The 13,392-nt window shown below is 42.1% G+C and overlaps 1 protein-coding gene across 1 annotated transcript in view; it reads right to left on the reverse strand.

Moving 5' to 3' along the window:
• The window catches only part of syde2 (synapse defective 1, Rho GTPase, homolog 2 (C. elegans)), a 38,628-nt gene extending 26,049 nt beyond the window's left edge, over window positions 1–12,579 (reverse strand). Inside the window, exons 1-2 of the mRNA XM_015355285.2 lie at window positions 10,284–12,579; window positions 2,948–3,673 (exon numbers count right to left, since the gene is read on the reverse strand). Coding sequence (XP_015210771.2) covers window positions 2,948–3,673; window positions 10,284–12,375 — 2,818 coding nt within the window. The 5' untranslated portion in view covers window positions 12,376–12,579. The remainder of the gene's footprint in view (window positions 1–2,947; window positions 3,674–10,283) is intronic.
• Between the last annotated feature and the right edge of the window lie 813 nt (window positions 12,580–13,392).

Genomic DNA, 13,392 nt, shown 5'->3' on the forward strand with positions numbered 1-13,392 from the left:
GTGGAATAACCACAAAGTCAACAAGAGCCACAGACTCTCTCATAGAAAAGCCAGTCGTTCACAGCAAATCCGGGGTATAACCAAACTCATTCCTTTAAAATGACTCACTACCAGCACATTGCAAGTTTGTTCACAACAAACAATAAAACATAATGAACGAAAATATATAGGTATTTGTTGTCTTATTTTCTGATCAGTATTCAAATTACACAAAGATACTTCACACAAAGTATGTTCTACTAAACCACTATAGTGAAGCTTTGAATTGAAACCATAATTTGAGAAAACTAATGAGCTGTACAGGGAGTTTGTTTTAATTTTAGAATTGCAAACCTTTTAAAATTTTAACTTTTAACCTTTCATTATATGAAACATCTTACAAACTACTGGATCTTAACAGCACTAAACATGAAATACAAAAAGTAGAATATAATCTGAAAAGCTACTCCTCTTCTTAAAAGAGAAAACTTCATCACATTTAATTTCCTTATTTCCTTACTGAAACAATTTTTTGTCTATTAATGCAAACTCCAAAGGCAAATCTCTCCACAAACCTGGGTACGAAGCCTGCAGATGTAGAATGTTACAGATCTAAAGCCTGTCACAGGGGCTCTGTGTTTGCTCACTGTCAGTCGAGCCAAGACCATTACAATACTAGGGCAGAGATACCAAAATGTTTGTAGTTTAAATACTACTTATTACATTTCTAGCTCTTCTATCATGCCTGACCTTATTACTGCTCCTACATGCAATCACTTCAAATCCTAAATTTCCAAAGACGTGAGTTGGCTACTAAGGGTGTCAAACTTGTGGCCAGCCAGCCAGATCCAACCTGCCAAGACTGTTTCTTGGGAATGTGTGTCCTTTGGAGACAGATTCAACTTGTGCTTTGTCTGACCCTGAACAGCCCACATCCGAAGTAGGTGTCCTTGGCGATGATACAGTATCAGTCTTGTATACACAGCACTCTCTGCGGTGCTGTTCCTCTGTCCAATCACAGTGCTCCTGCTTGATGACCTCATAGATTACTCTGATAGGATGGTCTTTGCACAAAAATGGTGGGGAATAAAACTGATACCGCAAGACCTGTGCAAACACTTCATACAAACTATCTACTGAATTAGCGACTGAACTACCACTGACCTCAATGAAACTGCATCAACTGTTTATGAAGTCAAAATATGATTTTTGAATATGGCAATAGCGGTCTTGTAATTATGCCACTGAAGTCAAATAATAATCATGTGGTTTAAGAAAATTGGAGAGATTTATATTTCTTTGTAGACGTAGATGGAAATCTCAAATGCTTGATATGGACAGGAAGCTGATACCAAAGAGCAATAGCAATAGTTGTAGGAGCTGCTTTTGTCACTTGATACCTTGCCAATATTGTTCACTATTTTCAGTGTTTATTGTCATGCAAAGTCCACTTAACCTTACCGGTCGCTGATTCTGTAGAAAATTAGAGCACTATTGTTGTTTATAATAAGTCCACTAAAAATTGTACAATAAATAACACAAATATGTAAAAATGTAAACCATTGAACATTTGCAGCGCAGGTAAATTTAAGGCAATTTTTGTTTGACTTTCTCATTCCATTCCTCATTTTCTTTGCTCTTGTAACACTTGAAGCACTAGCAACACATATTGCTGACATGATGTTTAAAATAGGCAACATTCTGTTATAGTGTAAATGGTATACAATGCAGTATAGTAAAAAAGTCCAGTACTTAAGTGTATCAAAACTTCATAAAAATCAAGTCCTTTTATAGAAAGAGGTGGATGTATAGTAGCCCTTTTATTTTTTTCAGCTATTGAATCTTATATTCAACAGAACCAAGATTTACAAAGTGTACATTTACAGTATATCTTAAATTACATTTTATAATACTAAACAATATATGCCTTACTCAGAGGGCAATATGTTTTTTAAACCAACGTGTTGTGATGACACACAGACTGTTAATTGCAGTTTAAAGAGAGGTATTTCACTGTGAAATAAAAACCAAAAACACTACGAATAAACAGTACTATGTAACGGCGGTGTCTTGTATTTTAATACTGCTTAGTAGTTGTGTTCCACTTGAAGTACATTTCAACCAAATTTGGTCTGCCACAGCAAATTAGCTTGACACCCCCTGTTTACACCTTCATTCCTCTGTCTGCTTTGAGCTACAAGGGCCATAAAACTGACTACATTAGCTTGTACCTACATGACCATAAGAAAGCAAAATATCCACCAAGCTGAGCTACAGCAGACACAGTCAGGCAACAAGCAAGAATTAGGCATGTGCTCAGCATTTAAAAGTTGTTCTTTTCCAAATTACAGGTTTCACAAATAGCATAAAGATGACTAGAGTGGGGCCTTTATGAGAAGATGAACCCAAGCGCGTTGGTGTTGCACATTTTGCATTGTTGCCCTCTGCCTCCAGGACTCCACTTTAACTTCAACTCCACAGTCCTTTAAGAAGCTACAGTAAACTTTTTTTAAACATATAACCATCAGCTCAGAAACAACGGGATTCATAGAAATGAATAATGAACAAGACAGGGCTTCTTAAACTGCTATCTTTTTTTCCCCAATTCAACAGATCAAATTAAATGAGTGATTAAACTCACCCACATGTGACCACTTGCAACTGACCAGACCTTTGCCTTGCAAAGCATGAAAATCAATGAGACCTGCTCTGACCTGAGGCGTAACTGTGACTTGGGTTTCTCAGTGGCAGACTCTCATGAGTTCGGCAGAAGTACAATTAAAATTATGGGTTCACTTGGAGATTTGTCAAAATGATGGGTTGTAATTGAACATATCAAAATGTTCAAAAAGGATAAAAATGGCATTTAAACCTGTACTGCTTTACTGATACAGTGTAAAACACTTAGAAAGGCTTTTGTTTCTTCGTGCTTTTCTTCTTAAACAGGCAGAGGTGGGAAAAGGCTTACCTGCTCCTGTGGGCAGAGGTGCTGTGCTCTCATCTGCAGGCTTGCATGTGAACATCTGTCTGTGCAGCTGCACACATTCCGTGGAATGAGTAGCATTCGTGTGATTCATCTTGCTGGCCGGAGCACCCTGACAGTCCTCAGAAGTGTCACAGCTCAGGGGGCCCCCTGCACAGTCACCATCCCTCGGACCGGCTCCAGAGGACTGTGGCCCTTGTGCTGGAGGGGACAGGGGCTGGGCAGAGAGACTCTGCTCTGGGATTGAGCCCTGGAGCACCTCAGGCTCCTCATCCTCCGGGATGGGGTTGTACCAGATTTCTCCCTCATCATCAGCATCATTCTCTTCCGTGGGGTCAACAGGCCGATGATGGGGCAGGGCGGACCGGAGAGTTCTGTGAGGAGCAGGACCAGCCTGGGTCACAACGTCATGAGGGTGCTGGAGCCTCAAGGCTTTCCTGTGCTCTAGGGGTGTCACAGCCCCTGCCAGCATCTGGCTTTCAGAGGAGGGGCTGGGGGAAGGGGCTACGTGGCCATGGTCTTCCTCTGCTGCTGCAGGTACCCTGCTATCCTCCAAAGTTTGGCTCCTACTGGAGCTCTGCTGAAGCCAGTTGCGTTTTTTGGACACAGTGATGCTGTTAGCGGTCAGTCTGGGCTCATTCACCTCACAGCAGCCGGTCACTCTTGCCTCCCATCTGCCCATGCTGGAGCAGTGCACTCGCTCAATCAAGGCTGGAAGAAAAAACAGAAGTCTGAGTTTCCTGGACTGCACCACAGCACACCTACAGTATTCAAAGTCTTTTACCCTTTTTTTTTTGTTTTGAACTACAGTTACTGCAAGTTGATGAGCATTATTATAATGTCATACAGAAACCCAAGAAGGTTATACAGTATATGAACATATCTTCATACCCCAAAAAAGCAGAACTAAGAAACCTGTGTTTTAGACATCACCTTTCTGCTGCTTAACAAACACATATACTAACTTTACATTTCTACATACTCTTCCCTATGTCTACTTGTACTTATATTGTGTGTACACATAGGCAAGTGCCTTCCACAAAGCAGGTCAAGATGACTGAACTCATATCAGTGTGGTTTTCATTTGTCTGAAATGTCAGGCAGTCTAAAGCCCATGACAGCACAATTTCTGGTTTAATTGCTGGGCAGATTTTCTCACCCCTGGCCACTTCCCAGCAAGGGGGCAGCCTAAAGACAGTGGTGGGTCAAAGTAACTCAGTGGTTACCCTGCAATTAATACACCAACAAAAATGTGATGAATTACTCATGTCTGTCTGAAACTTGCAAGAACCTTTTGTGACCAAACACAAACTTTAATAACCAGCTACAACCCCCTGGCGCTGCTCACCAGCACTTTACATGCAGATTATGGTTACCCTGTGAGTTAAAGGCCGCACAGCTCAGTCTAGCTTTTCAGTGCACTTTGACAGGAAGAATCCAGAGCATCAGAATACTGCAGCCGTGAAAATACACAGGCATTGAACCTTCCCATTTCGTAAACATAAGCCACATTTAGCCACTATAAGGATTAATTTTTCATGGAGGAAAATGCTTTAAAGGTTCTACACAAAAAATATTCTTGTTTTTTTCAACTGACATGCACATAGTGTTGGTTTGTAGGCAATTTAATTTTTCCCACATTCATACAGCAGCAAAACCGAATCCTCTTACAGGGTCACTCAGTCGTTATTATGTAATGGCTTAATAATTTATTTAACAATAACTTTACTTCATAGTTCACTTACTAAAGAAACAAAAGCCTAAACAATAACTGTATCAAGGACATATTGTAGCGATGTGTGGAAAAGGCTAAACAAAAAGCAAAAACTGTGAGCTCAATATTCCTCTATCCCACTCCAAGAAGATTTGGGTAAGTGAGAATGTGAAAAAAATAAGCAAATGGTCATGTAAAGAGTTAACTTAAAATCAGCATGAGCCTTTCTAAACCTTGAGTTCCGGTTCTTATCTTATTTAAAAAATGCTGTGTAGAAAAAATATTGTAAACTGCAGACTCTCCCAGGCAAATACCTTCACTTGTTAATAACAAGTTTTCCTCTCCTAAAGGAAACATGGATTTCTAAAATCATATTTGTAATCCCAAAATTACAGACTCCAATGTACAGTTCCCTTATAAAACAAGAATACACTGGCTGGCTGACAAAGTCAAATTAAATTAAATTACAATTCCTTATCTGTAAAAAAGGCAATTTCCTTTCACTCCAAAACAGGAATAGCAACACTGCTGCTGTGCAGGGAAAAGAGTGTACTGTATATAACTGGACATTTAAACAAACGTTTAAATGTTTTGTGCTTAATAGGAGAGTATATGTTCATAAAAAGGGCATAGATAAAACAACTTTTAATGAAATGTACAGCCAGCTAAGAAAAACAGCATTATTGCACGTCAGGATTGATGGATTTAGATAAAATGGTTACAGTTTTAATGTAAAAGCCAATCTGAAAATGTCTCTCTGTCACACCAATGAAGTTCCAGATGAAAATTATTCTCTATTTTTCAAATATAATCTGTTAATGCAGAATCAGCCATGCCTCTCACATGAAGAGTTAAAATTGAAAAATCTATTTACATTAATTCAAGTGTGCACAAACATTTGTTAAAAAAACAAAATAACGTTGCTTCAACTTCCCTTTTAAAAGTCTCTGGATGCTAATCTGCTTGTCATTAACTGCTATCTCTGACTACAGCGTGTATACCTGCATGGGGTCTTTCATAATAACACAAGAGCAAGCTCTCACATGCAATGCATTCCAGATGGAAGCAACATATTTGCTACTTTTCTGTCTGTTTTCACACTCTGAAGCCATGGAAAAGATCCTGTCCACAGTGTTCTGTAAACAGGACACATCACTGTGCATACTCTACAACTTGATGTAAATGTGTTACTCTCGAGCTAGATTAAAATTAGACAAGACGATAAAAGAAACAAATGCTTCAGAACATTAAATATACAGAGAAGCAGGTTATGTTACACCATACTTCTGGTGTAAGCATGTACAGTACGCCTCCACCTATCTGCTGTGCAATGGTGCTGCTGGTGCAGAATGGCCACGGCGTGTTACCCAAGTGGAGAGTAGCACTTCAGAAAGGGATAAAATGGGTCCCTTTCAAAATCAGAGGCTCTTTGTGATAAAAAAGCACTATACACATACAAGCAATTAATTAATATTTATAAAAATGTATCTAACATGCAATATGAATTAATTTTCTCTATCCTAGCCCCTGGAAATAAACCCTCAGAAGGTGTTGCAATAAGTCAAATACTTTTGAGAGCTTTGCACTGCTGGTAACAACACTTCTACCTCTAGAAAAGTACCAGCATTCATTACAGGAACAACTCAAAAGAAGAGGCTGCGTTGCACTTTTACAAAAAGCAGCTTACTGAAAACCAGCACAGATCACTTGCAAAACTTGGCATTCAATAAACAGTCAGGAAAATGTGCCTTAACATGACTAAAGCAATGAAATTTGCTATAAATGGTAAGCAACTCAATTATTAATTTCCTGCACCACAGAAATCCACATTGCCTATGGCTCTTATGGTGGTTAAAATGCAGATCTGAATCAGAAATTGCAACTAACATCAGTAATTAAAGGAGGATACTTTCGTGGACACTGGTGAAAGATGAGTCCACAATGTAGCACGTATTTCTGATAAATTAAGCTTGAGTTTATCTGCTAAAAGATAATTATGTTACAGTTTACAGTTAAAATGACACCACAGGTTTCTTTTGTAGAAGCCTTGGCCTCTTCACTTCAGCTGTCATTGATTTTCTACCTGCTAGGAGCAAAGCTAAACCAGATACTAGAGAAATTACGGTCAGAACGAAAGGCCTTCACGACAATCATGGTTAAACCCCTGCAGGGATGCAACCCCACTGCTGACTGCAGAAGATTTAATTTAAGCTCCGATCCTCTGGTAAGTCTAGTGACCCCTCAGTACAGCAAACAAAATAGATCTCCCTGGTGACCTGCATGCCAAACACTGAAGACCCCTCATATGTCTGGAATTCTTACGCCCTGGGCTGCCTGTTGGAGCCCCTCTTAATAAAGCCCCTGACAGCAGAGTTAATTGGATAGTTTGTCAGAGGACCATTTGCTCTTACCTTCACCCCTGCAGGGAAACCAAAAGGGACCTTCACAAAGCTCACCTGTCTGGAGCCAATACATGTTGCAGGGTGTTCCACACTGCCTGCACTTCTGCCGACAATCTGATAATTAAATCCTGTCTTGTTTCAACATCCCCTGTTAATCCACATCGTCTGTGGGACAGCGTGTTTACATTCTTGAAAGAGAATCTGAATTTCACTGACTATGTCCGAACAGTAGAACATAGGTAAGACAATGGAAATAGTCATATCAGCTGTAATGGACTCAAATATACTGTTTTAATGTATTACCTTATTTGGGAATATTAAAAATATTTAAAAGCCAGGCCTTTCACTGTAGTACTGCATGGCTGACACAACTGATTCTTCTTTGCATAACAGAGGAAATGAGGAATTATTTTTCTAAATCCAAACTTGAATGCATAGAGGAACTTTTCAATACTTATGCTAAATGTCAGCTGCATACACCATTGTGTAAAAACCAGAACCATCAGCCAATCTAAATTTCGGTGTCATTTTAGAATATTTAAAGTTGTGCATCTGCTCAATTGGGTTCAATTCATTTTACTATATGAATATAAAACTAAATCTCAGATTAAAACCATCTGCACAGTGTATATGAAAAAATATGCTTACTGTAATTGTAGATCTTAGGCTTATAAATGAGAAAAGGGCTATTTTTATCAGGAGCTAAATGATTTTACAGTTGTAATCTGCCAAGTGACCTCAATACACATAGCTCCTTCATGACGTATGAGGGCTTTTTTCCAGATTGTCTAAAAACTGGTATTTTCACATAAAAACTGATCCCCCTGGAGCTACTGTACTTTGAGAATCATCCATAACACAACCCTGCAGACAGAGAGGCACAGGGTGCTTCCCCAGCTAGCAGCCTCCTCTCAGCAAACAGAGATATTGTTCACACATGAGCTGTGAGAAGCCAGCAACACGAATCAGAGAAAGACAGCAGCCTCACTGGCAAAACCAGGGCTGCTGTTGCTCCCTCTGAACAAATAATCATGTGCCCCTCTGGTGCTCAGCCAAAAAGTGTCTGTAGGATCCCTGTGGAAAACGCAAACACGTGCAGGACACGCAGGAAGCATCCAAGCAAAAATGAATGAATCAAGCCTGGAGCCCAGTTCCTCCCTCTGACAAGACTGTTTCTCTCAGAAACTATTTAACACTGTAATACAGATCATAGGATGAAAGTTTAAAAACCTCACTACAAGAAATATGATGATCAACTGGAAACAATTACAACTGCAAAACCGGGAGAAATGTAAGCTTTCTGAATCTGTACACTTTTTCCAAATTTTAGAAAACAACATTACCTGGAAATATTAATATGAAATACGCTACTAGCAGGCAGGCCTTTTGAAGCCTTCCATGCAATTGTACCTGCTGTGCTGGTAATTATTTTCATCTCTGGCGTTACATCACATGTCACAGATTGTCCAATACATACAGCGTTCGATTTTGTAAGCTCTGTACAGACCACGGGCTGATCCCAATATCAACACACACAACACACACTCTACATGGTATGGATACCCTTGGTTCAGAACTGCACAGGTCTTCAACAACAGGCACTATTAGATTGTCTGACACTCAATTCCCTAATAGCACCAGCTACTACAGCCACAGTTTTCTAAAACTGAAAAGCATTAGAAAATAATACTAATAGGTATTGTACCTAATCTTACAATAAGAACTATAACAGGAATCAGAAATTAAAGAATAAAAGCATTTTCTGCATTTTTCACTCAATATTCTAAATTGGGTATACTTAAGGGCAACACAGCCTTAATGTTATTTTTCCTCAATAAAATAAGAGACTGAGACAAGGCTGAAAACGAATAGCCCCTCTTCCATTCGGCCCCATTTTGCTCCTTTGGTAGTTTAGTAATTGAGTGAATGTCGTCCAGTCATTTCTTGAAGTTGCCCAGAATTAGGCTTACCAGACAAGAGGTCGAGGCCCAGACCCAGAGACCCACTATTCTCTATAATGAAGAAGTGCTTGAGCTTGTATACGTATTTTTTAAAATCTTCCCTGCCCTAAACCAAAAAGATTTAGATCTCTCACCCTGTCCATATATGACTAAATTCACCGAGACCAGATATCTTGCCGCTGTGTCTGTATTTTCCACTCCCCCTGTTTCAGCATCATCAGCACATTGGACTAGTTTCCTTACTACATTAAAATCTAGATTGATGATATAGATCAGAAGAGCAACAGACCCACAATTACTGATTTCACAGTGGGCATTGCTCCCAGTTGCTTGCTGCTGTGTATCACCAAAATAAAGGATTCTCTTACTAATATAAAATAAAAACCTCTATTGTGAATGACTGCAGTGATAATTATCTGCAGGCCTAAGTATAACAATCCGCACACTAAATCACAATGGTGAAAAAACGTTTTAAGAATAAAATTATAGTTGGATCAATTCTATTAAAATCCTGCCTAGGAATTAGGCTAAAGAAGTACAGAACAAAATCTAGAGCTAGTCCTGTAGCGCTGATCCATCTATTTTAAAAAGTGCCCAGCAGCTGGTGAAGGCTGAGGAAACCACAGTGCACCCCAGAAGCACAGGGCACAAGGAGAGACACACCAGCCCATCGCAGGGCAGACACACACAGGAACACATCAGAGTCCAGCGTCCATCTAGCCAGCATGGCTTTGAAAGGTAGGAGGAATCCAGAGCACATGGAGTAATTTCACACAAGCACAGGCAGGAAGATGCAAACTCCACATCAAAAAGCACCTGCCTGAAACACAACCTAGGACTCGGGTAATGTTACACCAGCACATATTCTCCAATATCATTCCATAAGAACTCCAAAGTCTATATCCACAATATAAACACCTGTATTCCAAGCTTTTTTTAACAGAACTTTAAAACAATACAAAACTGTGTGATTCAGCGGCAATGATCAGTTATTGAAGCAACATTTAAAGGGTGCTAAAGAGTGTGTTAGTTCTTGATTTCCTACAGCAAAACTTTCACCTTGCAACTACCTACACCACGCAGAAAGAGAGACCCCTCCACCAGTGTTAAAACCACAGGGAAAGAAAAGAGCTGAGCGCAGCCCCTTGCTTTGCGTCCAGAAGTCACCCAGAGGATCTCGGACAGAAGATGACAGACCGGGAGCCAAGACAGCATGGATCCCACCGTCAGGGCAACGTGCCTACCTGTCTGCTGGGCTGCCTGGCAAGGAGTCGCGCTCCCAGCGGTCTTACTGCCTTGAGGCGTGGTCATCAGCCCCGAGGGTCGCGTCCTCTTGGAAGAGGCGTCTTTCCTGATGGCACGGCCGGCCAACGAACTGGGGGGTCCCTGGCCGCAGAGAGAGGACCCCGCGATGCGCTGCTTCATTTCTGAAGACAGCATGCGCCCCCTCTGCATCCACTCCTGCATCTTGTTGACGGTGACCCCGTGTGGCTTCGCAGACGCTCCGCGGCGATCTTTAAAATCCTGCTCCCCACCGTGAGCCTCGCCACTATCGGAGGAGCCCGAGAGGCTCCCGTTCTCCCCACTGTCCTGCAAGAAGTCATCGCTACACAAGCCATCGTACGGGGGACCCCGCCTGGCCCGCCCGTCTTCTACAGCTACACCGTACACCTCACTTCCACCATCTTGTTTAACAAGACGGGTCGAGGCAGCGCACTGTGAATACGCCCGAGGGTATTTCATAGCTCCATCGCTAGCCGACCTCTGGAGTGAAGACCTTACTTTCGCAGCCGATAAGTTTTCAAAGCTCCTGCTCACTGGAGAGCTCCTGCTCCTGGAACGCGGCTCGCGGGGGTCACAGTGACTCGCCTGTAATGAATCCGTGTCGGACAGCTGTTGGGCGCTGTGGTCTCCAGCGGACCACGCATCGCTGTCCGCAGCCTTGACGGACGCCTGCGAGCACACACTTTCCTGAGAATGGCTGCTGGACGTGCTGCCCCGGTCTGTGTATCCGTTAAGACCAACCTGGTTTTCAAAGCTGATGTCGTTCATTGCATTAATGAGCAAGTAATAAGCTTCTTGTAGCTTGGTCCTCAACCTGTCTGTTTCTCGTGCGCTGTTCTCTGGTCCATTTTGCAGGCTGGCTTCTGCTACGGGATGCACCAGACTAGCGATTTCTACACCTTTCGAGCCATGAACGCAACTTAACTTACAGTGTTGCGAGTCGGGTTCATAATATGGGAGACTTTCGTTATCATAGTAATCGTCTTCTTCACTGTAGACTGAATTGTGTCGCTGCACACTCTCTCTAACACTAATGCTATACGAAGCCAGTTTTGCATCGTAAATCTCCAATTCGGTGGGGAAAAACGCTGTGTTCTGTAAACTGGCGATTTTGTACTGTCCAGTAAATACTGAACAACCTTCGTAACTTTCAGTATGGTCGATAAACTTTTCCTCTAAATTGTCATTGTCGTTGTGCTGGAACTGACCGGGACCAGCAAGCTGACGCATTTCTTTGACGTTCATGTTAAAATTTGTTTCGAATATTCGTTTGTGACCGGCTGGCAAATTGTTGTCTATTCTGTCTTTAAAGGTCTCCGGGAATCCCAGATAAGAGTCAGGTTGCTGGGAGAAATCAGTTCCGTCGCTGCGGATCTTCAGATCTTTTTCACAGCCCACGTTTGTTCTATTATTCTTTGAAACGAGATACTGCCCGTCTGTCAAATTCACCTCCCTTGCATCTGTAAAAGCCTTTCTTCGGCTTAAAACACGATTTTCACCAGTCCCAAACCCTATCGAGTCCCCGGAAAAATGCTGCGGGACGACGGCAGACTGCATTTTCTGTTCCAGGGTTCGTACTTGTGCCACGGAATGGAGATCCTGCTCATTATACCCGCTTATCTCGTCTCTGTCGCTCCCCCTCGCCTGAGTTTGTCTTTGAACTGAGACCCCCAAGAGTTCCTCATTAACTCGACCCCTGAGCCGCAGCTCCTCGCTGCTCTGACCGTGCGGATCCCCCCGTCTGCTTATGCCCCCGAACGTCTCGCACTGAGCCAAGGCACTCTCAAGCACCACACTGATCTCCCCGCTCGGAGGCTCGCAGCCCCCGTTCAAGCAGCTCTCTCTGCCCCTCATCGCTTCTGGCTCGACACTCAAACCCGCAGCGCTTATTCTAGCCTCCCGTGCTTGCTCGTCTCGCTTTTGCAAAACCCTTTCTTTACCTTCACGGTGACCCCCATTGGCAGCAACGCCGAGTCCACCAGCTGCCGTCCCTTTCTTGGATTTCTTCCCCCGAAGTTTTGCTAGCAAAGTCCTCCGCAGAGGATCAGCCATTCCTTTCCGGCCCTGCGTCTCTCCAGGTTCAGTGGGCGCTCTCCGGCGAGCTGAAAGCCAGCTGGATAACCTTTTTCCCAGTAAAAACTCTCCGGCGCTCCACGGAGCACTCCATTCTCCACTGTCACCGCTCTCTTTCCACAGCTTGCTCGCTTGCACCCTCTCTCTCCCCCTGGATTCAAATACTTGGAATATTTTCTGGGGGTGAAAGGTTAAAACCCTATTGCGCAAACTCTACCTCCAAACACCTTTTTTCCGGTGTGTTCTCTCACACGTACCCGCATTTGGATGAAAACTCGACTTTCTTAATTACAATCCCGTCTTTTGGAGTTGCGCATATAGACGGCGAAAAGGTTAATACGACTTGCATCAGCATTTTACAAACACACGGAGACAGTGCCGGTTGTGTGGTTTCTTAAAAATATAAATCCGAATAATGATAGAGCTGCTCTTGTCTAGCCAAAAAAATCAAATTCGTGGGTTTGACAGCGCTGTTAAATACTTTGTGGTCGTACCAAGTACATATAGCATATAAACACAAATATATACAATTTAGCAGTTATTTTAATGTTTGGAGATGTGTTAGGATAATAAACAGTGAAAATGAAACGATCGGGTTCATATAATACAGTGATTTGCTCTTAAGTGTCTGGAGACTATGTAATCGCCTGTTGGAAACGTCATTTCACACGGCAATTAAAATGACCGCAGCTTCGACTAGATCGGCTGAAAAAACATTTTTTTTTACATTTTGTGAGGCTGTGCGGATTTGAAAATGTTTACGCAAAGATAAATGCTTCAGCAATAACCATAAAATCCCTTTAACGTTGCCTAAAGAATGCATGCAAATCAGAAACAGCGTAACATTTGCACTAGCTGTGTAGCAATCTTTGTTACACATTGCTACGTTTGTTTTTCGACTTGTCTTGTAGGGACTCTGGCTGCCAAAGCTCAAGTCATTTCTTTGGTATGTTTTTGTTATGTAGGACACAATTAACATACAGTTTGCAATTCGGT

Source organism: Lepisosteus oculatus, chromosome 9 (assembly GCF_040954835.1).
Source record: "Lepisosteus oculatus isolate fLepOcu1 chromosome 9, fLepOcu1.hap2, whole genome shotgun sequence".
NCBI lineage: Eukaryota > Metazoa > Chordata > Actinopteri > Semionotiformes > Lepisosteidae > Lepisosteus > Lepisosteus oculatus.